The sequence below is a fragment of the Rhinolophus sinicus genome, linkage group LG10 (genome assembly GCF_036562045.2).
Source record: "Rhinolophus sinicus isolate RSC01 linkage group LG10, ASM3656204v1, whole genome shotgun sequence".
NCBI classification, from domain to species: domain Eukaryota; kingdom Metazoa; phylum Chordata; class Mammalia; order Chiroptera; family Rhinolophidae; genus Rhinolophus; species Rhinolophus sinicus.
Window position 1 is genome coordinate 103,210,600 of NC_133759.1, and position 21,750 is coordinate 103,232,349.

The 21,750-nt window shown below is 46.4% G+C and overlaps 1 protein-coding gene across 1 annotated transcript in view; it reads left to right on the forward strand.

Moving 5' to 3' along the window:
- Positions 1 to 21,750, forward strand: part of DOCK2 (dedicator of cytokinesis 2) — a 362,053-nt gene that overhangs the window by 67,417 nt on the left and 272,886 nt on the right. Inside the window, exon 23 of the mRNA XM_019741000.2 lies at positions 12,619 to 12,727. Coding sequence (XP_019596559.2) covers positions 12,619 to 12,727 — 109 coding nt within the window. The remainder of the gene's footprint in view (positions 1 to 12,618; positions 12,728 to 21,750) is intronic.

The following is a 21,750-nucleotide window of genomic DNA, read 5'->3' on the forward strand; positions in this document are numbered from 1 at the left end:
AGAACAACCCTTGCGGGGTTCTGTGCAGACTAAATGAGCGGATGGGTGACAGGCAAGTAGCACAGTGCCTGTCACATAGCAAGTGCCCATGGTTGTCATTACCAGCTAAGTGCGCTGCACTTATTATCTCCATCAGTCTTCACATCCTGCGGAATCCTCCTGTCTGACTTCATCCTCTGCTCCTCACTCACTCCGTGCCGGCCACACAGGCCCCCTCGCTGCGGCTCAAACTCCTGACTGAGGGCGTCTGCACCCTTCCCCTGGTATCTGCTCGCTCATCCCTCACCTCATTCACGTCTTGGCCCCAATGTCTCCTTTACCACCCTATGTGCAGTCACAAGTCCTGACCCCAGCACTGTCATGTCCCTCCCTTGCACTCTGCTTTCTGTCTTATTTTTCTTCCCCGTAGACCTAATCACATGTCAATATGCTCTGTAATAATTAGTTACGCTGTTGCTTACTGCCCCCTCTCTGCTAGAATGTCAGCTCCAGGAGGAGAGGGCTCCATACTGTGTCCCGAACACTGAGCATAGCACCCAGCACGTAGTTGGCACTCATTCCACGTCAAATGGGACACCACTTGTATCTCTCTTTCACTGAGAGGGAAGCATTTAGATTCAAACTCAGGTCACAGCTAAGAATCAGCAGAGCGAGACTTCACATCCAACCTCATCTGATTAAGCAAATTTAAGAACCACTTTTTCCAGGCCATGCAAGTGTGAAGCGTGGCTGGCCCAGAGGAGGGGCCGTCCTGAGAGACAGCAGCTCTGACGGGAGGATCGACTTCCTGGGTATGGTCAGGCCAGCTTCCTGATGGAGGCCTGGTATCTCCAGGTGCCCTGCTGCTCCCCAGCCCTCACCTGGGAGCCGGAAGGCCAGCCATGGCACACAGTTAACTCCATGAGCACAGGCACCAAAGGAACGCGGTTCACACCTCCAGGGGACACCCCCAGTCTGGCTCACTTCACCAGGGCCAGGCATCATTGCTCTTTGTCTGACTGCCTTCCGCTCCAGGTGATCTGCCGCTCTCTGATGCGTCTTCTGCCTTCTTACTGTGCATCTTGCTTTGCTCCGCCCTTCTCCTCCTCTCGCAGCCTCTACCTCCCCTGGCACCAGTTCGGTTTCTTCTTATGTAAATATTACCTGCCAGTGTTGAATGCATTAGGCAGCAAGATTGTCTGAGTAAAGCTCATGCGTGGCCAGTGCAGCCTGCAGTTGGAGGGGATACATAAGCCTCTGCCTTTTTAAATCAATACGAATTTAACTTGAAGGTACTTGCCAGTGTGATATGTTTTTATTGTTCATCTATGTGTAAATATTAAAACGTAATCGTGTGTTTATGCTGAGCCTGGGCTGGAATGCTGGTCCCATTGCTATTCCTGTTTCTCCTGCACATAATTTGTTTGCATGTTAATGCCATTTATTCCTATGTAAGCCTCTGTTTTCAGTTTTGAATATACTTTCACTTTTTGATGACAGTAATGGCTCAGTAAACTGCACAATTGCAGTTAATGGAATTATTTCATGATAACATTAAGTTGGCATCAGCTCAGGATGGAACAGTAAACTGTCGTCAAAGAGATATTGTTCCTTCCTTTAATTTATTATGTATTTTATGACTTGCCACAGTGCAGAGGGGGAGCTAGCAGCCTGTTTCTGACAGACATGTGAAGGTACTGTTTAAACCGTTAAGTTGCTGTTATTAGAATATGAAATTGTGCATTTCGTATGCATGCACTTTTAAACAATCCTCTTTTCCCTTTGCATTTGGAAATGCTGATAAACTTTTATTGGGTACCTGTTATGTGCTAGCAATACCCTGATATTGGGTGTTTGTTAAGTACCGGGAACTCTGGAATTATTATCAGACTTCCTCAAGTAGCCATGATCTGGTGAGCAAGACAAACATACAGGCTAGTGGTCAAATCCCAGTTCCCCGGAACAAGCGGTGATTGGTGATATGGCACGAAGCAGGCTTGCAAATGGTCCCCAGGCAGCGGACAGGTTTGAATGGCAAGCTCCACCTCGGGAGGACTGGTAAATTCTTCTCCGAGGAGACGATGTTTTAAAGTAGATAATTGAAAGATATTTAAGAAGCCTGCCCATGGGAGAAAAGAGAATCACGAATTCCAAGTACAGACAACCCCCAACTTACGACGGTTTGACTTACAATTGTTCCACCTTACAATGGTGCAAAAGCGATACGCATTCATGAGAAACCATACTGCACATTTCGAATTTTGATCTTTTCCTCTGCTAGCGGTACGTTGTGCGGTGCTGGGCAGTGGCAGCACACAGCTCCCAGTCAGCCGTGCAATCCTGAGGGCAACAACCGACCCTCCACATGTGTTCACTGTGTTAGAGGACCCTGCCAGGCTGCAGGCTGAGGTGTGTGTCCTGAGCACGTCTCAGGCAGGCTGGGTAGCAATGGTGTTCTGTCAGTTACGTGTAGGAAATGCGTTTTCACTGACAGTATTTTCAGCTTACGATGGGTTTATCAGGACGCAACCCCATCGTAAGTCAAGGAGCATCTGTAGAGGGAACAGCATATAAAATGGAACTTCCAACTATTTCTGCCACTCCGAGGTACCACTTAATAAGCCTCATCTCTGTGCTTGGCCCTGTATCACTTTTCACACTGCCTCACCTAATGCTCATAACAACTCTGCAAAGTATAGGTATTATTAGGTTGGTTTCACAGAAGAGAAATTGAGGCCCAGAGAGGTGTAGAAAGTGACTCTAGGTCACACAGCTAGACGTGGGCAGGGAGGGGTCTGACCTCAGAGCCTGGATTCTGTGCTATTCTGTGCTCACTGTGGAGAGCATATCTGCAGAGAAGAGTGGCCGGCGGGGAAGCTGTGGTTGTGGAGAGGGGATGATGCATCTGAAGAGGTGGGCTGAAGCTAGACCGTGACACGCTGTGAATGATGGGCTGAGGAGTTTGACCTCTCCTCTGTGCCAGGGACACTGGCATAGCCGCTGCCCTCCATCCTCAGAGCAGAGTGAGTACCCCAGGGGGTGTATAAACCTGATCCACTGGGTTCAGGTAGAAATAGTAACATTTACTTTGTGGAGGGATTAAGCTGGCCTTTGTGGAGGCCAGCTGTGATCAGATGGCCATCGCTGGTCCCGGTTAGCCATTAGCCACTAATACAACTGCCGTGGCTCTGCTGGCAAGGCTGTTGGCAGAGAAGCGGATGGCGGATTGCAGATCATGTGGATCCTGCTTCCTATATTTCCAACCCAGCGGCCCGTGAGAATATAGTGGTATGAACCCCCTATCCCTGGCTCCATTGGTGTTCCTTTTCAGCCTCACCATATTCTGTGTCCACCCGCCGAGAGCGGGACCAGAGACCCTGCATTACAACAGTGAATTGGACAAACTCAGGCCTGGTCTTCATGGGATGTGTGATTTAGCTTGGAAGGGAGTCATTAAGCAGACGGTCATGTGGGTGCATATGAATTCAAGGGGAGCCATGTGAGAGGTGCTCTGAGCGCATGTAATGAGGAGATCACGTCTCATCGTGGCGTCAGGGAGGAGTCCTGGAGGAAGTGCCACCTAAGCTGTGCCCTGAATGATGAGTGGGACAGGGCAGGTGGAGGGTGTGATTGATGAAAATACTGCTGGAAGGAGGTCCCTAACATAGCAGGGAGCTTGGTCAGTCGAGCTGTGCGAAGGCCCAGGTGGCTGGAAGTCAGTGCTGGAAGGACACAGTAGCAGGAGATTGCCTGGAGGGGTAGGAAGGGGCAGACCTTAGAGACCTTTGAAGGTCAGGCCGTGGCATCTGGACATTATCCTGAGGGAAATGGGGAGCTGTGAAAGGGTTTTGAAAAGGAGACTGATACGATCACTTCTGTGTTTTGAAACAGTCCGTCTGACCATTGTAGAAAACAGATTGAAAGGGGGTGAGAGTGAAGAAAGGGATATGGGCTCAGAAACCCCTACCGGTGAGAGGGGATGGGGATGTGGACAAAGGTGGTGCTGATGAGGATGGAGGATGGTGATGGCTCGGTAACTACAGTTACCAGTGCTGTATTTAGTGCATGTTTGAGGCTTGCTAGGAGAGTAGATCTTACATGTTCCCACCACACACACACACACACACGCACACAGTGTAATTACGTGAGGTGACGGATGTGCTAACTGACCTGATTGTGGTGATCATTTTGGGACATATACACGCATCAGAGTATCATGCCTGCCTTAAACGTACACAATGTTACATATGTCAGTCATAGCTCAAAACCGGAAAAACATGGTGCCGGGAGGTGGAATGAATGGGAGGGACTGGATGACTGAAGGACATGTAGGCTCTGCAGGATTTACCTCCACCTGCCTCAGTCTCTGACTTGGGTGCCGATGGGGCCACGTGCCTCCCTGGGGAACTCGGCAGGGTGAGCAGGCGTGGCCTTGGATAACCCTCAGGCCCATTCTGACCCTGACAATAGAAGCCAGGTACGAATCCTGAGAGTTCCCTCAATGGTAAAGTGGTCGACGTAGAGATGAGGGAGCCAGCGCCCAGAGTGAAGTGACCTGCTCAAGGTCACAGCACTGTGCTGGAGTCTGCTTTAAAATTCAGTTCTGGGGATCCAGACCCCTGTCTCTCTGCCACACTGCCCTCTACTGGCAGCTCGTCTGCCCTGAGCCATCCTCCTCCTCAAATGAGGTCTCCAGTAATGCCAACCTTGGCATGTTTGAACTCGACACTTCCTTGGGTGTCCAGATTTCAAAACAAAGAGTTTTACTGTACATGTATTTTAAAAACCTGCACCGTTAGTATGGGAAATGTTAAAAATTCTGTTTAACTCCACACACCAAATGTCAAGGCTCTCAGTGGAACAGAGCAGGAAGCCTGGGGTTAATTATCCTTCTCCGGAAGCCACAAGCTGAAAGGACAAAGTTCGGGTGCTCTTGGCTTGACCACCCTTTAGAGTAATAATAACTTGACATTTCTTAGGCAATTGTCTCTCTAGCAAGAGTCTCTCCAGGAACCAGGAGGTGGGTGAAAAATTAGCATCTCAATTCTGTAATTGTAGAGGAAAAACTGCCTCTAGTTAGATGACCTTGAGCTAGATCCCCTGCCTCCAGCCCCAGTTCCCACAGTGAGGAGAGAATTCAGGAAGGACTTTGGGGGGAAAGGATTGTTCTAGAAAAGAGCTGGATGGCAAGAAACATTTACCCCAAAGAAAGAGTCGATGTCTATTTTCTAAGTTATAATATTTACTTGTTTAAAAATCAGAATATAATGTAAAAATGTATAAGGGGATTGTTGACATCCACAATCATTTTTTCTAAGAAGCAACGCGTAGATTTCCAGATTTTACTAGGTGTGTGTGTGTGTGTGTGTGTGTGTGTGTGTGTGTAATCATGTTGCCACTTATTTTTTTCTGTTGTCACTTAAGATTATCAGGTAGACACTTCCCAGGTGATTAAAAAACTTAAGGAAGAAATGGTAAGATAAGCAGTCAAAACCTAATTTCTTCTTAGTACCCACACTTTTAGATCAACTGGGCCTGAAGAGAAAGAGCTGGAAGGACTCTACTGACCATTAGCTTCTCTTTCAACCAGATGATGCAATCCATATTCTCTGTATCTTGGAACCATAGAAGTGTATGTGTGAGTGAGTGAGTGTGTGTGTTCCTATATTTAGCAACGTTGTTTTGGGAACACTAAATTTCTAATTATATTGAGGGGAAAAAAACCCTGAATACCATTTTTCATGCTAATGGGGAAATTTACTTAAGTGCAGAATTATGCAACTTAGTTCTTGCCAAATTATATAAAGGCTGCAGCTCCTCTCAGTAGAATGAAAGATGGCACAGGGCACACGTCATACTCTGTCTATAACTGAGAGTTCTTTTCAAGCCTTTTGCCTGCATCTTATTACCTACTTACTATTAATTTATTACACAGAGTTGCCATATTTTAAAAGTAAAGTGAATGTTTTAGATGGATTGTTTTTCTTTCATTTCTTCCATATTGTTAACTTCTTTTTTTTTTTTTTTAACTTCTATTTTTTTTATTTAGGCTGGTTACACTTCCACCTGAGGCAGTTCTTCTTTAGTGATTGCATTAATTTTTTTGTGTTCATTCTAGACATTTTTCAAAACGGATCCTCACATGTTGAGTTTGTCTTTTTCCCTGTCATCTACAAATCATCCTTCCCTGGGGTGAGTTACAGGAAGAAGATATTTAGTGTAACTTCTTTGTACTTCACCCTAAGGGATGATCTTTCCTCGAATGTCAGAATCTGGAAAAGTAACAGCTCAAGTAGAAATCATTTTGTCGTTTAAGGATTGGCCCCAGGTGAGCCCTGCAGATTGGCTGTTGGTGGCATTCATTTCAGTGAAATCTGCATGGAGTTCTCTTGTCCACCAGGGCGACTTCACAATTCACCCTGGCAACACTGTCGTTGTCCTAGCCCGTCCTGACATAGTCCCTTTCTGATACATTTTACTTTTTCTCCTCTAACAGAATAATGCTTTTTCACATTTCAACATTGTTGCCCTTCAAGAGAGAATTTCTTTAGCCACTGTTGAGCTGGACAGCTCACTCCAGGCTCATTGCACCAAAATCCCATGCGTTAATCTGCAGTGTCTGGTTCCTTTCAGCTACCTGGTCCTTGGTAGTAGGGGAAGGGGGTAGGATGCTGAGTGACCTTGCAGGGAAGAGGTGAATCCGAAAGGAGACCCGCCCAAAAGGGCTTTGCCAGCCCTGTTGCTTTGACTTAAATTAAACATGCCTGCCGAGTGCGCCGAAGGGTCTCTTTCTGTAAGTAGTATCAGCAGATGCAAAGATGATTTCACACAGATTCAGCTCCCTGTTTGGCTGTAATTGTTTTTCATCCCAGGTTGTGGGGGAAGAGGTGGAGAGAGAGAGAGAGAGAGAGAGAGAGAGAGAGAGAGAGAGAGAGAGAGACAGAGAGACAGAGAGACAGAGAGAGGGAGAGAGAGAGATTTTGATTGTTTGATTCTCGTCAGTAATTACTCTTATGAAACCACCGATGGCTTATGGTTCTTTTTGTAAAGTCACTAATTTACACCTACTCAAATACAGCGAATCACCGGCTCGGGTGGAAACACCAGCCAAGTCATCCCCTGGGCAAATAACACTTTCCTGCCCACGTTGACTTGTTCCAGTTGTCGGCAATCGGCTCTTACTTTGCTCTGTTCCCCAAAGGCAGTAGTGTCTAGTGGTTAAAGAAGTGAACTTTGGAGCCAGACACTCTTGGGCTCAAGTTCTGCCCCTGCCGTTTACTCGTTGGTGACGCTGAACAGTTAGCATAGTGCCCGGTGCATAGCGAATGCTAGAAGTCACAGCTATTAGCAGCAGCAAGGTAACGGTCACCACGTCTGCATAGCTGACGGTAGTGACGCCATGACTCAGGTCTTGTCTGGGTCCTGTTGGAATGAGCTGAAGTGCTGAGTTCTGGATTCCTGAAGCAGTCCTTGCAGCCACCTCAAAGGTGCCGAGGTTCCTTCATGTCTTAATTTACCGTTTGTTTGTAACTTCCTTTTGGTGTTAATAACATGGGGATGTTATGACAAAGGTGGCCTCAATTTCTGCCTGCACGGAGCTTATACACTAGTGGAGAAGACAGGCAAGTCAGTGGTGAGGAGGGAGAGGGAAGCGTCCACACAGGGACGCCTCAGTTGCTGGGACAGTCTGCGTTCATTCCATACAGTGTGCAGTGCGTGTCATTCATGGAAGGAAAGTCACTGAATAACTAACTGGTCTCCCTCCCACAGAACTCCTCCAGTGCCTAACGTCATGTCTGGGGTGGTGGTGGGGCGGGGGGGGGGGGGGCACAAAATATCCTGACTGGTGTAGCAAAGTAACAGAACGGTGTGGCGTGACATCATTGAGTAATTTTGCTGGGTTCCGTATAAGATCGTGGAGACACTTAAAACAGAGATTTTATTTTACAAACCATCCCATTCGTCTGGTCTTGCTCCCAGGCACTTATGAAATGAGTCAGGTCTGTGTCTGGCCAAGAGCATATTTAGGCGAAGATGTGACTGGGTGTGGGAGACGGAGGAAAGCTGGGGTCTGGGGCTCACGCTGGGGGTATCAGCGGGATTGCTGAGGTGGAAGGAAGGACCTGGCAAGGACAGGCTATGGTGGTGGCCTGGGAGGGGGTGGCTGAGGACAGAGGTCCACCAGGTTGGTGGTCAGTGTCAGCCGAGCCCTTGACCACTCCTCTGTGCTTCCATCCCTTTCTTCATTCTTCTTTAAACATTCTTCTTCTTTTCTCTTATGTACAATGTAGATCATTGCCTCTGCCATCTGCTCCCCGGGGCTGCTGCCTGGCCTGAGGTTGCCTTCTCTGTTTTGGGCAGAGGCTTTCCGTACCTGCATGCAAGAGGTGGTGCAAAGCATCGCACTCTCCATCTGGGGCTCCATTTCCATTTGCTGAGTGCTCAGCTGTGCACAGTGTGTCCTTAATGAATCGCAAGCAAGCACAGCATTGCATATGTATCCAAGCCCTGGGAGCTGGAACGCCCACGGCTGTCAGACTCGCATGTCCTAGGACGGTGCCTTGCAGGTGATTGCAGTTCTCTGGTGGCCAGGGACTTCCGGCCCTGCGGTAATCCGTTCCCTGACAGAATCAGGTTTCTGAAGCTCCTTCCTAGGCATTCTGAAGCCAGAACAAATGTTTCCCTCCCAAAGTGATAACAGAGATCAAGTGCTAAAAAAAGGTCCTTGAAACGACATCTGCTGTACCCTTGACGTCAAGGCCACATGGAAAGCCTTGCAGATACATGGGGCGTTGTTTCTCTTTCTGCCTCAAACTTCCCAGGGGAGGTCCCACGGTGCTGAATGGTCCGCCGTCACCAGTTTATTTCTTCTGTATCACCTAAAACCCCACGTATTTTTTTTCATACTCATTCCTTCCTCAAAATATTCCTTTTGTCTGTGTGCACCCAGATCAGAGTTTGCTGATGTGATCACTTCTGAGCTGAGGAATCAACACCCATAAGAAGAGCCAATACTTCCGGAACACTTACTAACTGCCAGCTACAATGTTAAACACTTAAAGGCGTTATCTCTTTCATCTTTTCATGTTAAAAGAACTCTTTGAGTGAGCATTATGTCTCCATTCTATCAATAAGACAGGCAAGATTCAGAGACATAATTTGTCTGAGACCACACAGCCAGTGTATGGAGCAGTCTGGCTGGATAGCAAAGCCCTTTACACTAAACAGCTTTTTGTTTCCTTTCTTCTTCCCGACTGTAGTTATCTCCTCCAACTCTTCTTATTCCCACCAAGTAAAACCATAGGCTTAAAAATTAGCGCGCGAACGATTGATAAGACTGCAACAAGTTTGCCTAATTATGTAGCCAGTGTAACATGCAAGCCATTTCCCCACACAATTGCTTTTTTATCCTTTGAGAAACTGAGGCAGGAATCAGATGTATTTCCTTCCCTGGCCTAGAGTGTGGTGTCAGGCACTTACTTGTGACGTGAATGACGGGGGGCAGCTCAGGTTCCCACTGAGGCGGATGCCCCAGTCGTGTCCTCCTGAGAGCTGTGTCATCTGCCTTCCCCATTAGATTCTCAGAGCCCAGAAGGAGAAGAATGCTGAGTTCTGGTTCCAGCCATACCACTGGGACAGTCCGTGACCTAGAGCAAATCACATGTCTTGCTGGCAGAAATTAAATTCAGTTTCCTACAAGGTGTAAAGTTGAGTAGAAGACTTGACTTGAGCTTACAGCTTAAAAGTCTGTCTTCCTTCCCACCTCTGTCAAATGACATTTAAAAGATGGCAGTGAAGCCAAGTCACTGACCCCCCCTTGGGCCCTCAGTTTCTTCGTCTGTGCAATGGGAAGCATGCACTAGGAGCTCACTGACCCCCCCCACCCCCACAGCCCTTGATTCAGAACCCCAGGGAGCTACAGGAAGCTCGCCCACCCTGCAGAGTTCTGACTAGAGAAGGGGGGTGGTTGCAAGGCATCCAACTAGGGCTAGTCAAAGCCAAAAAGGGACTTTATTAGAAGGATATTTCGTGCCGCTCCGAAAATCCAAAAAGAGTTAAATAACCAGACATAGAAAGGTCTGGAACTGGGGTAGCCTCAGGGATCTCTTCAGCAGGAGTTCACAAACATTCGCTCTGAAGCACTGCCATTAAGTCAACTCCTGACGAAGCCCATTTTTATGTTTCTATGTTAAAAAATACCAATTCCAGAGAGAGAGCTGCATGGAACTGTTCAGTCATGGGAGGTGGGGGTGGGGGTGGGTATGTTCACCCCGCAGGAAAAGCTGCTGGAGGCCGTTCCTGTAGGGAGCACAGATGGTTTCCAAGGAGAGGACCTGGCCCCCCCACCCCACACATGCACACACGCATGCATGAAAGTCACAAATAAGTGTACCTTACAAAGAAAGTCCATAGGCATGTAAATAATGACCAGTCTGCTGTGGGCAGCCACGTCTGGGTAGTAAATGTGGGTGGGAGAAACCATAGACCAGTCACGGGGATTACGGTATTGTTTGTTAGCGGTTTTCAGGTAGCTGAGATAAAGGAAAACGTAATGGATTTCAAGGACAGAGGCTTGAGGGCTGGACCTCCCTGAGCTTGGCTTTGGGCACAAAGGAAAGCTCACAGCCTGTCTCATGGGGAAGCACCACCCCTTTGAACTAGGGTCCTCCCTTCCTCCCTGCCAGACTGTCCCATCTTTTCCTCTTTGATGGGATTTGGGCAAGTTCCAACCTCTTGAGAGTTTTCTGTGTCCTTGTCTGTGAAGTGCAAATGACAGCAAAAGTAATTCCACTCCTTAGCAACAGCAAGACAACAGCTTACATTTACTGGGCAAGACAACAGCTTACATTTACTGGGCCAGGCGTGTGCTGAGCCCTTGGCCTGAGAGCTGGTCTCACACGCCTTGGACACAGTGCAGCTGTCACCTCATTTTGCAGGTGAGAAGCCCAGGCTGATCGGAATTAAGAGAGTCACCAAAGCGTAGAGCAAAGTGGTGTACAAACTGCGTGACAGCCAGGTTGGAATTCTGACTCTCACGTGTACCGATCTGGAGTCCTTGGGCAGCTTCGTCGGTCTGTGAAATAGGGATAACGATAGTGTCCACCTCATTGTGTCTCTATATCTACGGACAGTGTCGGGCAGAGTAATGGCCCGTGGTGTTTGCGGTTATTAATAAGAGCGTGTTAGAATAGGGCAGAGTGGAGATTGGAACCCAAAGCTGATGACTCTGCAACATATACTCCATGGCAGACAGCTGCGCCAGAACGGCCAGAAGGTTCAGATGTGAGCAGTTGTAGGAAAGGGGAGTGGAAACGGAGGGAGGAGAGGGAGAGAAGCTGCTTCAGGACTCCTGGGTCCTCGCACAGCCTCGTCTCCGTGGCCTTGAGGTAGGCCCCCAGAAAGTCAGCAGCAGTTGCTGGGTCCCTGTAATGGATGGGACATTCAGCATTGGCTCTCCCTTAAGAGGATTTTAGGAGGGCTAGTTAGGAAAAGGAAGAGAAAGACAGAGTGACTAAAGACAGAGAGAGAGAGAGAGAAGCAGAGGTAAACACAGAGCCCCATGAGAGACGGAGGGTGAATAACATTCAGAAGAGGATAAACACAGAGACACACCTACAGAGAAAAAACAGAAGAGAAGCAGAAAACAGAGGAGCCAGGGGACGGGTGCGGATTGAATGGAGATGCTCTCTGTAAGCTGGACTACCCGTCCTGTGGCTGACAGCAAACAAACCTGCGAAGTGTGTCAGAGCTTTATCTAAGGAAGCACCTTTCCCACAGCTGCAGCCCAGTAGTTGTCACTGTGCAGGGCTGTGACAGGAGTCGCACTTTATCTGAAGGAGGGACAGAAGCGATCTTCCTGAATTTCGCTCAGGATGCCACAGATTAGTCTGCGGATATTTCACGGTTGGGATAAAGGCTTGTTTGGAGAGGGCTTGGGCTGTTTATATACAAGGGAGGGTTTCTAAGAGAAGTCACAGGTGTGTATTAGCACAGGGCTGTAAGGCTGTCCATCAAAATGCTGACACTCGCTAATCTCTGGGTAGGATTAATGAGGAGTCGCACTTTATAAGTGATGCACTTCTGTGTGTATCATCTACAGTAACAGCATAGGGCCTTTACAATCAGAGGAACAAAAAGTTTCCACTAGGTGATAAGCATGCTCCTGAAATGACAGGGCAGCTAACACCAGGCCCCTGATGTGGAACCACGTGTCCCTGTTTATCTGACCAGCAGGCCAGGGCGAGTGGAACGGCTGTGTATTTGGAAATATTTCTCCTTGATGTTTGCACTATACTTTGAAAACCAGACAACCACAGTCTCCCCTCTGATTCTTAAAGAAGGGTGAAATTATCAATGTCCTCTCGGCTCGGACAAGTTTTATTCCTTTGAGGTTCTTCGGGGTTTAATAAAAAAGATGGTGGGGGCGGATTTATTATGTGAGTCCGTGGGAGCATTTCTGTTCAGTGTGATAGAGCTAGGTTTTCCCCAGACTGAATTATGCATATGCAGCGACTGCTGAATCAACCCTCCCCCTCTTCAGTCCCCATCTCCCACACCTGTCTCTTTTCAATTCCTGCGCACACATTCAAAGGTATTGCCTGTTGGCTTGAGAAATGACCCAGATGTATCTTCTTTCAGGCTTTACGAAGGCAAAGAACAGATGGAGTTTGAAGAATCCATGAGAAGGCTCTTTGAATCCATCAACAACCTGATGAAAAGTCAATATAAAACCACCATCCTTTTGCAGGTTGGTTTACACTACAAAATAATCTGTCTTTCCCTCGGTCATTCGATAAACAACAGCATGGTGACATAATGTCTCCTTTTGCTTGGACACGCAGCCCTGTGCTAATTGAAGGTCAGGGAAGGCCACATGGTGTAAGGATCCCGCAGACCCAGGGCTCCTTCAGGCAGGAGAAAGCATATGTATTGTTTGTTTGTTTCCCATGAAGATAGCAGTACCTCTTAAAATAGCGCTGAAGCTTTTGCTACCTGGAAAGAAGTAGGTCAAACCCGATCCACTTCTAATGGTGAGAGTAGTGAAGGTGGCAGTCTCCTAAAATCATCCACTTTCTGTCCTCAGTCTCCTAAACTCAGATCGCCCTTTGAACGAAGAGGCTGTTTCAGGAAGACCTCATAACCACACACGTGTTGGGGGGGAGGAACAAAATGACAGAGGGGGACAGAAGGTAGGGGGAAGAAAGGAGAGAAGGGAAGCAGGGAAGCAAAGATGAGCCAGTGAGCGTCTGCAGTACTGAGGAGCCCGGGTCACCAAGAATGCTCTTTGTCATCTGTATGACCTTTTGCTGGTCATGTGACCTCTCAGTGTCTCATTGGCCTCATCCGTAAAACTTCACTGTTTGGGTGAGGAGCCAATAAGCTTTGTCTGAAAAGGAGCAAGTTATAAAACGCTATGCAGATGCAGAGAATGAATGTGATTATTATGGTTTTGGCATAAGTCTTTTTTCACGCAGGGTCTTATTGTCTGGGTAGCTGTGTTAGAAATGCCTCATTTTCCCTGGGACTCAGCCCAGATTGTGCTGGCTTCTCCTCATGGATTTCTACCCCAGAGCCCTGGAAAGGGGCTTCATCTCTTTTTCAATTTGCTCGAAGGGCCAAATTTAGCTTCAGGGATTTATGTAAAATCAGTGATGCTTTCTACCTATTTGTATGGTTGTTAAAATTATCAAAGAAAAATTTAAAGTCATTCAAATCTGGGAGCAATACCATTTCAAGGTAATTTGATGCTGTTTTGGGGTCTGAGGGAAGGGCTGATGAGGGGAAAGGGGCCGAGGCCATGTGATGTTAGCAAACCCCACACAAGGAACCTTCTCAGATGTTGACATAGGCTACAGGAGAAAGAGCTTTGGATTTCGAGCCAGAGACCTGGGTGGGCGGTCAGGCATCCACACCTGGGTGCACACCGCTGGGCAAATCATCTCCATTCTCTGGGCCTCCGTTTATCCTTTTACGAAATGGGAAGCTTTGATGTCTAATTTAAAGGATTATTGAGAGGATTAAGGTAATGTATGTTAAGCATGATCTATAGAGCCTGTTACACAGTTCAATGAAATAATTTTTATTCATTTATCTCTCTCCCTTCTTTACCTCATCATGAAACAGAAGCTTTTGGGGGCATTTTCCTAGAGTAGACTCTGGAAGGGCGCATTTGTGTTTCTAATCCTATCACAGGAAACAGTGTTAGCACATTCAGGAACTTAAGTAAAGAAACACAGATATAAATTTCAAGCAAAAAACCCCACAGAAACTGGAGGCACAGTCTTACTAAATGAAGTAGTACCAGATGACTGGAGTCTTCATTCTGAGCCTGTGCGGGGTACAGTGGGAAATAGTGCTGTGATCTATTAGTAATGCCTTCCATACATTTTGGGTGAGCGCACAGAGTAAGAATGCCCATGACAGGCATTCCTGGTTCAATCTTTACACGTTCAGCTGGTGAGCGGCTTGTGGTGGAAACCCTAATTCATGCCTGCTTTAGTTTGGCGTCGAGCTGATCTGGTTCACTCTCAGCTTTGCCCATGGTGAGTGCGGGGACCTAAACAAGTTATTTCTGTTTTCTAAGGCTCATCTAACTTTTGTGAATGGCTTTCTATAGTTTTCCTCACTGTTGAGCATTGTCATGGAAGCAGGTCCCCTACAACTGTGGAGAATTGAAAGCCAGCCACTCAAAGAGGGTAGAAAGAGCATTAAAAACACCTTCCATGTATTAAGTACCTGCCATGCGTCCAGCATGACGCTGGGCTTTCATATACAGTGTTTTTACACCTGCCAGAGATCTGCAAGGAATCACTGTCTTCAGTTTCCACAGAAGGCTCATAACATTAACTAATGTGTATCCCACATTATCCCCGTTCGTAGTGGTGGAGCTAGGATTTCAGTCTATTCAGGTCTCTTAACGCCAAAGTTAATATTCTTCTTTAAGCCGCAAGACATGCATTAGGCCAGGGGGTTCCGTGTGCTTTCAATAACGGGCTGTGTGCTAGAAGCCCCGGTGTGCGCCAGCCCTGTAAGCATTGTTGATATAACTGGTGGCAGATTGAGACAGTCACCACGAGACACTTGTGAATTGGACGTCGCTCAAATGTGAGTAAAGGGCATTTGGGGACATCGCACAGACCCATTCGACCCAGTCTCCTTTCGGTCTGATTCATCATAATGTCCCGATTTGTTGGTACAAGTGAAAATAAATGAACAGCTCAGATTGCATGACACGCTCACTTGGTCACTATGATTGCCACTCCTGCTACTAAAGCCACTGGGATGCCCAGCAGGGCAGGACGCGCTTTCTTTTCTATCTCCAATACCTGAACCAGGTGGGCCACAGAGCAGGTCCGCGAATATCTTTTGGCCGAATGGATGAAAGAATAAATACTACTTTCACCGTTTTATGTTTTAGCATTTATTATGTGTCACACATTGATCTGAAAGCTTTACATATATAGTTCGCTCTTTTGCTTTTTATAAAAACAGCCTTATTAGACAAATCCTCATCTTATCTCTACTTTACAGATGAGGGAGTGGAGGCTTAGAGAGGTCGTGTGACTTAACCACAGCTGAGAAGTGGCAGGTCTGGGATTTGAACCCAGGCTGTGTAAGTCCAGAGCCTGAGTTCCAATCACCACCAAACAAAGGATAGTTTCATTACAGACGCAAGTCTCCTGGCAAAATGCCAGGTGGAGAAGAGTGAACGACAGTAAAGATGGGCAGATGTTTGCTCCATAATCATGAAGACGGAAACTCATTAAGGATGCCTCTTTCTTTCCTTTCTTTTCATTGTTAATTGGTGTAAAATATTCTCATGTCCAAACCAAGGGAAGAAAGCGGTCCGTTCCTGAGAAGTAGCCTATAAGCTATACACTGAATCCCCAGAGGTAGGAGAAATGAGACGTAATATTTAACAGCAGGGCTGGATTGTCACCAGATCTTTAAATGATTCCTTAATCGTGTCCTCCTCTCAGCCATATACCCCATGCTTAGGGTTAATATTTAGGAATGATGGATTTGTGGTGGGTGGGATGAAACTGTTCTAATGAGGCTACCGGAGTCGTACTGAAGCTCACATTTTTCAACTGATCTTCACACAGACCCTATAAAGTGGTAACTTTATTCCCTTCATTGCCCCGATCAGGAAACCGGAGCACATAGTGTTAACTTCCCCAACAACACCGAGATAAAAGTGGTCCATCTGGACGTGAACGCAGACAGTCTGCCTCTTCAGCCATGTGACGCAATGAGCATTTCTGCCTCCTGCCCAGCGTCAGGGGCCAGCATACTGCTGGTTCACAGAAAGCATGGAGACATGCGTGTTCCAGAACCCGTTGGTCTCTCTTCCTTCTCTTTTGCTGAAAGATTAGTGACGAGGCTGAATATCCTGAGAGAGTTGCATGCATTTTCCTCAGGGGCAGCTCGGTGTCTCTGAGGGAGCTGCCTTCTTCTGGTCACAATGTGGTGCATTCCTGGGACATTGTCCAGGTTTCATGGACCTTGACCATCCACCACGTGGCTAAAATAAAAGGATTGAAAATTGGGAGGATGGGAATGTTGTCTGGGTTCTTGAATGAGGAAGACATTGTTATATAGCCTGGTATCTCGCACAGCGTGCTCTTTGGGGCCAGAAGACTGTCTGCTGGCACCAGTACTGGGCCCACTCACTCTGTTTTCACAAGAGAGAGAGACAGAGAGTCTGAAAGCACTCAGAAGGGAAGTCCCCTTTGAGTTTGAGATAATGCAACTATTTGTTTTTTTGTTATTTTTTGCTGTCTGCTAGCAGCCTGGGTTTATCAATTCTGGTGAAGTCTGTCTGGAGAGCAGACGTCTCAAGTGTCCTCCTGTGACTTCTCTCTGGACCCATGAAATCATAATTGTTTGGTCTGGGTGTGGCGGTCTCCCTGAGGGCTGTACCTGGCCTCTGGCAGAGGGGTCCAGAGTTGATGATTAATCTAGGAAATTCACTTGGTGTCACCAGTTACTGACTGGCAAATGTTTTCCTGGTGACTATTCCCCCAACGCTTATATATGTGGTGAGGAGGACCCGTAACTTAAGGGATGTTGGAAAAACTGCATTTTATTTCAAAAACGATCACCATAAGGAGAGGGAAGTGCTTTATCTGCCTCCTCCACCAAATCAGCCCTCTCTCCTCTACTGAAACTTCCCCACTTTCCCAGATGGGAGCCTTTCCTGACGCTGGGTGGGAACTAGCAGAGCATCATGGGAAGAAGCCAGTTGCGCAGTCAGATGCATAGACTTCCTGTGCAGCATGTTAGCTATGTGGCTTCTGGCAGTTTATTGAACCTCTGTGCCATAGTTTCCTTATTGGTAAAATGAGACGACAGTATCTACTCACAGAGTAGACGTAAGAATGAAACAAGATCATGAATGTCAAGCATTGGACACATATAATGTTTCCAGTAATAGTTGCTCTTCTAAAACCTTGCAATTCATAATTCTATTATATATGTGTATGTATTTATTTCCTTGTTATATGTACACACATGTATATCCATACACATACATAAACACGCACGTGTGTTTCTTAAATATTATATATAATATAGGTATGTATACCATGGAAGGAAAGTAATAACGTGACGATACTATTTTATGTAGAACAGTAGTATTGATGAGAGTAAAAATCGTAGCAACAATAAGGCGACACAGTTCCAGGAGGCCAACTAGTCTAGAAAGCTGAGCTGCTTCTAGTTCCCAGGCCCTAGAAACATGCAACACGGGGAGGTAGGTCTCCAGCAGGTCGTATGGCCGAGCTGCTCTGCCTTCTGAGGAGCACACCTGCTGAACCGACTTGCTGTCACTCCCGCAGGTGTGTCAGGGCTGTGTGAAGGGGAGGACTGTGGACAGGAGCCTTGGGGCCAGTGCTGTGTGTGCTGTGACAGTGCGGCTGTGACAACACACTTGGCAGCCCTCCAGTGTCAGAGGTGGGCTGTCCCCATTGAAAAGCAAACCTGGGGCCTGCCACTTCTCTGTGAGGCCACCTGGGCGAGTTGGAAGTGTCATGCTCTCCGGTTGCGTTATAACAGCCTCTGAGTCTCAGAGTGCTAACTATTCAGTCTGTTTTACTGTTTAGCCAGCCCAGGGCTGGGAAGCTGGGAAGATTGGCTCCTCCTGAAGCAGCCCTTCTCGCAGCCCCGCCCAGCTTCTCCTCACTAATGGCTGGAGTGCTAAATTGTGAGCCCCGATGTGGACTCCCCGTGATGCTATTCTACAGCTTCACTGGAAACCCTGAAGTAATCGCAGCCTTCAAAAGCCAGCAGCTTGCTGCAGACACTGAAACGCCGGCTTTCCCCCACGCGCTGAGGGTTTGTTTTTGCTCCCTCACTTGGGTCTTGATTATGATGAGAACATTTGTACTCTGTCCAGGTGCGGGGCAGTGAGGGCAGGTGCTTGTCACGTGACATAAGGAGAGCTCCAGCACACACCTTTATGGGCATGCTGGGCATTAGACTAGGTGCATGGTGTACTTGGTTTCACATCATTCCCCTTTCTGCTGAGGCTCAGCGGGCTGAAGAAATGGGCCTAGGTGCATGCCGGTTCGAGCTCAAGCACTGGGATTCCCGCCCTTGTCCCTGTGGGCCCAGAGTTCCATGTTCTTTGACCTAAGAATGAATAAAAGATAGAAGTGCTTGGACCAGCCTTTTTCAGGGCATGTGCCTCAGCCTATGGGTCCCTTAGAATTTGGAGGTTGTAAACTGGCAGCTCTTGGGAGAAGTGCAGCCTGCGAGCCCTCTGTGAAGACAAGTGAACAAGACTGACTCATTCTTTAGCCAGAGTGTGGGTTCCTCACACCTCATCACTTCCCACAGGCCTGTACCCATCTCATATCACTTCTTTCTGTGGCTTGCCCAGCCCTGCAGGCATCTGCTTTAGCTATATCTGCTTGGTGTTTCCTGGTGCAGAGGGCCTGACCAAGTAGGTGGGAATGCAGTGTGTCCTATAACTGCCTGGAGGAATGTCAAAACGCATCTTGGCATATTAAGATTATGAAGGTTCTGTAATAAAAAAAAATCAATTCACTGGTTTAGCTTCACTTAAACCAAACTATCCCTAAATTATTTGATTGCAGATTCCTTTTCCTCCACAGAATACCTAACACCCTCCTATGGAACAAGCGTGTCCCAATAGAACATAGTTTTGGAAATATCAGCTTTTGAATCTTGTTATCTCTTGCTATCCTGATTTGAAAGAGTAAAGAATAAATCTCTACACACAAAATTCAATCAGTAAAAAGAAAAAGTGTGACAAATCTGAGAACATACAAATTAAATCCTTCTGTGCAAGGAAAGATATGATAAAGCTTGTCTTTTAGATAAGCAACCGTCAAACTAAGGACTAGCAAGAGAACATTTTTGCAAAACATCTTACTGTGAAAAGGGTTAATATCAATAATACATAAAGAATTCCACAAACCAATAAGAAGCCCCCGCTCTCCCAAAAATGGGGAAAGGATATGAATAAGAAGTTTAGTAAATACAGATGTTCAATAAATATAGAAAAGGTGCCTATTTGTACTAGAAACCAAATTATATATCAGGTATTAAAAAGATTTGTGTACCAGGATTAGCAAGGTTATAGGGCACAGAGAGAAAGGAAATCGGTTACCACTTTTTTCTAAGGTAATATGACAATATCTCCTTAAATGTATTTGTATACATATTTGTATATATGTATATTCATTTTCAAACACGAATTCCTCTTCAAGCGGTCCATCCATCCTACAGGGACTCTTACAGATGCACAAATGTATATGTTAAATATTTTCTTCCCACATATTTTATAATAAAGAAAAACAAACGAAAGCATGGAGTCCATCAGTACAGGAGAGCTTGAAGAGGTACGGAGTATGCATGTGTCCGGGCTTCGCTGTGTGGTGGTTAGAAATGCCGAGGGTGCACTCTGTGGAATGACGTGCAAACATACCAGTGGTGTATGGTTAGCTGCCAAAAACAAGGTGTACGGCTGTATAACTCACACACACACACACACACACACGTGCACATGTGCACCACATACACTCATGCATAGACAGCAGTCTAGGAGGACTGTCACCATGAGGATGGCATTGGTCCTTCCTGGGGAGCAGGGATTAGGGCTGAAATGGCGACATGGGACTCAGGGATAATTTTCACCCTATTTTATCTTGTGTGATTTTTTTTTTTTTGCATCAAACATTGATTACTGATGTTTAAAAATCATAAAGAACCGGGGTGGGGGGGAAGGATGAAGGCATAGAGAGAGACACGTACTATTTAAGCGAGGTGGGCACAGAGCTTCATGGTTAGGGGCGTGGCCCGACAAACACCTGCCTGAATCCGAATCCTTGTTCTCCCGTTTGCTAGCTTTGTGACCTTGTGCTAGTTATTGAGTTATCTTGATGCATTAGAGGTTCCTTATCTATGAAAAAAAGTATTTCCCTTGTAGGGCTGAAATGAGGTATTCACTTAAAAATACGAAAGTCAAAATGAGAGGCAATAAGTGCTGATGGGGAATCAAAAAGAATTGCAATTTTTGGAGCACAGATTGAGGCAGAAATTCAAATAGTGCCCTGAGTACAGGGTGAAGACAAGGGAAGGGAAATAATTACATGCATAGAAGAAAGGAATTTCTGCTGATGTTAACAAATTGAGTTGTTCTTTAACCATACGTGGCTGGTTCCTGATTCTGTCTTCAGAAAGAGAGTCCATATTTGTCAGTCCTTGTTTTATATCAAACATTTATTACTGAGCTGTTCCTGTGAACTTTGCAAACAGTTGTTTGGAAGACCATGTTGGATTGGCCCATTCTAAAGATTATTTTGCCCAGAGGTTCAAGGAGTAAAACGCGCCAGGCAGTTTCTCTAGAAAGGTGGCCGTGGCTGTCCTTCAAAATGGCTCTGCTTATGTCATTTTCCACAAAGGTTTAATAAGATAATCTAACGACAGTGTTCAGCATGGTTTCTGCCTCACTGCAAGTTCTCAGAGAGCAGTCATAACCGTTATTTAACTACGAAGCTCAATTGTATATGTCTAGGAGCCAGATTTTCTTTCAGAAAGGAATTTTTAGTATTTTAATTTTGGTCTGATTGTAAAATGGTGACACTTGTTCACTACAGAACCCTTAGAATCATGGAAAAATAAAACAAAAATTTTAAATGCATACTTCCACTAGAGTCTTCAAAATTATTTTCCAGCCACGCGACTTACATCTTCTTTTGTGGAAATGGCAGTGTCCTCTGCTGATTAGCAAATGGCATCATTATGTTTGGTGGTAGGTGTGTCTCCTACCTCTGGACACATCAGTTGACTTGCACAGAGGAAAGAACAATCTGCCATAACACCATTTTTCTAAGTCAGCTACAGGACCCAAACAGGCCCACAGTTCACAAATTGGCCAGGGAGAGAAAAATATACAGAACTTTGTCCAAGCCACCCTGGCCACCCATGAAACAATTCAAGCACACCATCTTCCAATGATGATAGAAGGTACTATTGATTGAGCACCAAAGATATGCCTGGCTCTCTGCTGGATGCCTCACTTGTGTCATTTTTAGTCATCACAATCCTGCAAAACAGGTATTATTTCCTCAATTATACAGATGAGGAAATTGAGACGTCAGAGAGGTTAAGTGTTTTGTTCAAAGCCACCTGGCTGCTAAGGAGTAGAATCAGGATTTGACTGAAGGTCTGTATAACTTCAAAGTCTGTGATCTTTACTGTTCATTACTGCCTCCTTGATGATACAGGACATTGGGACTTACT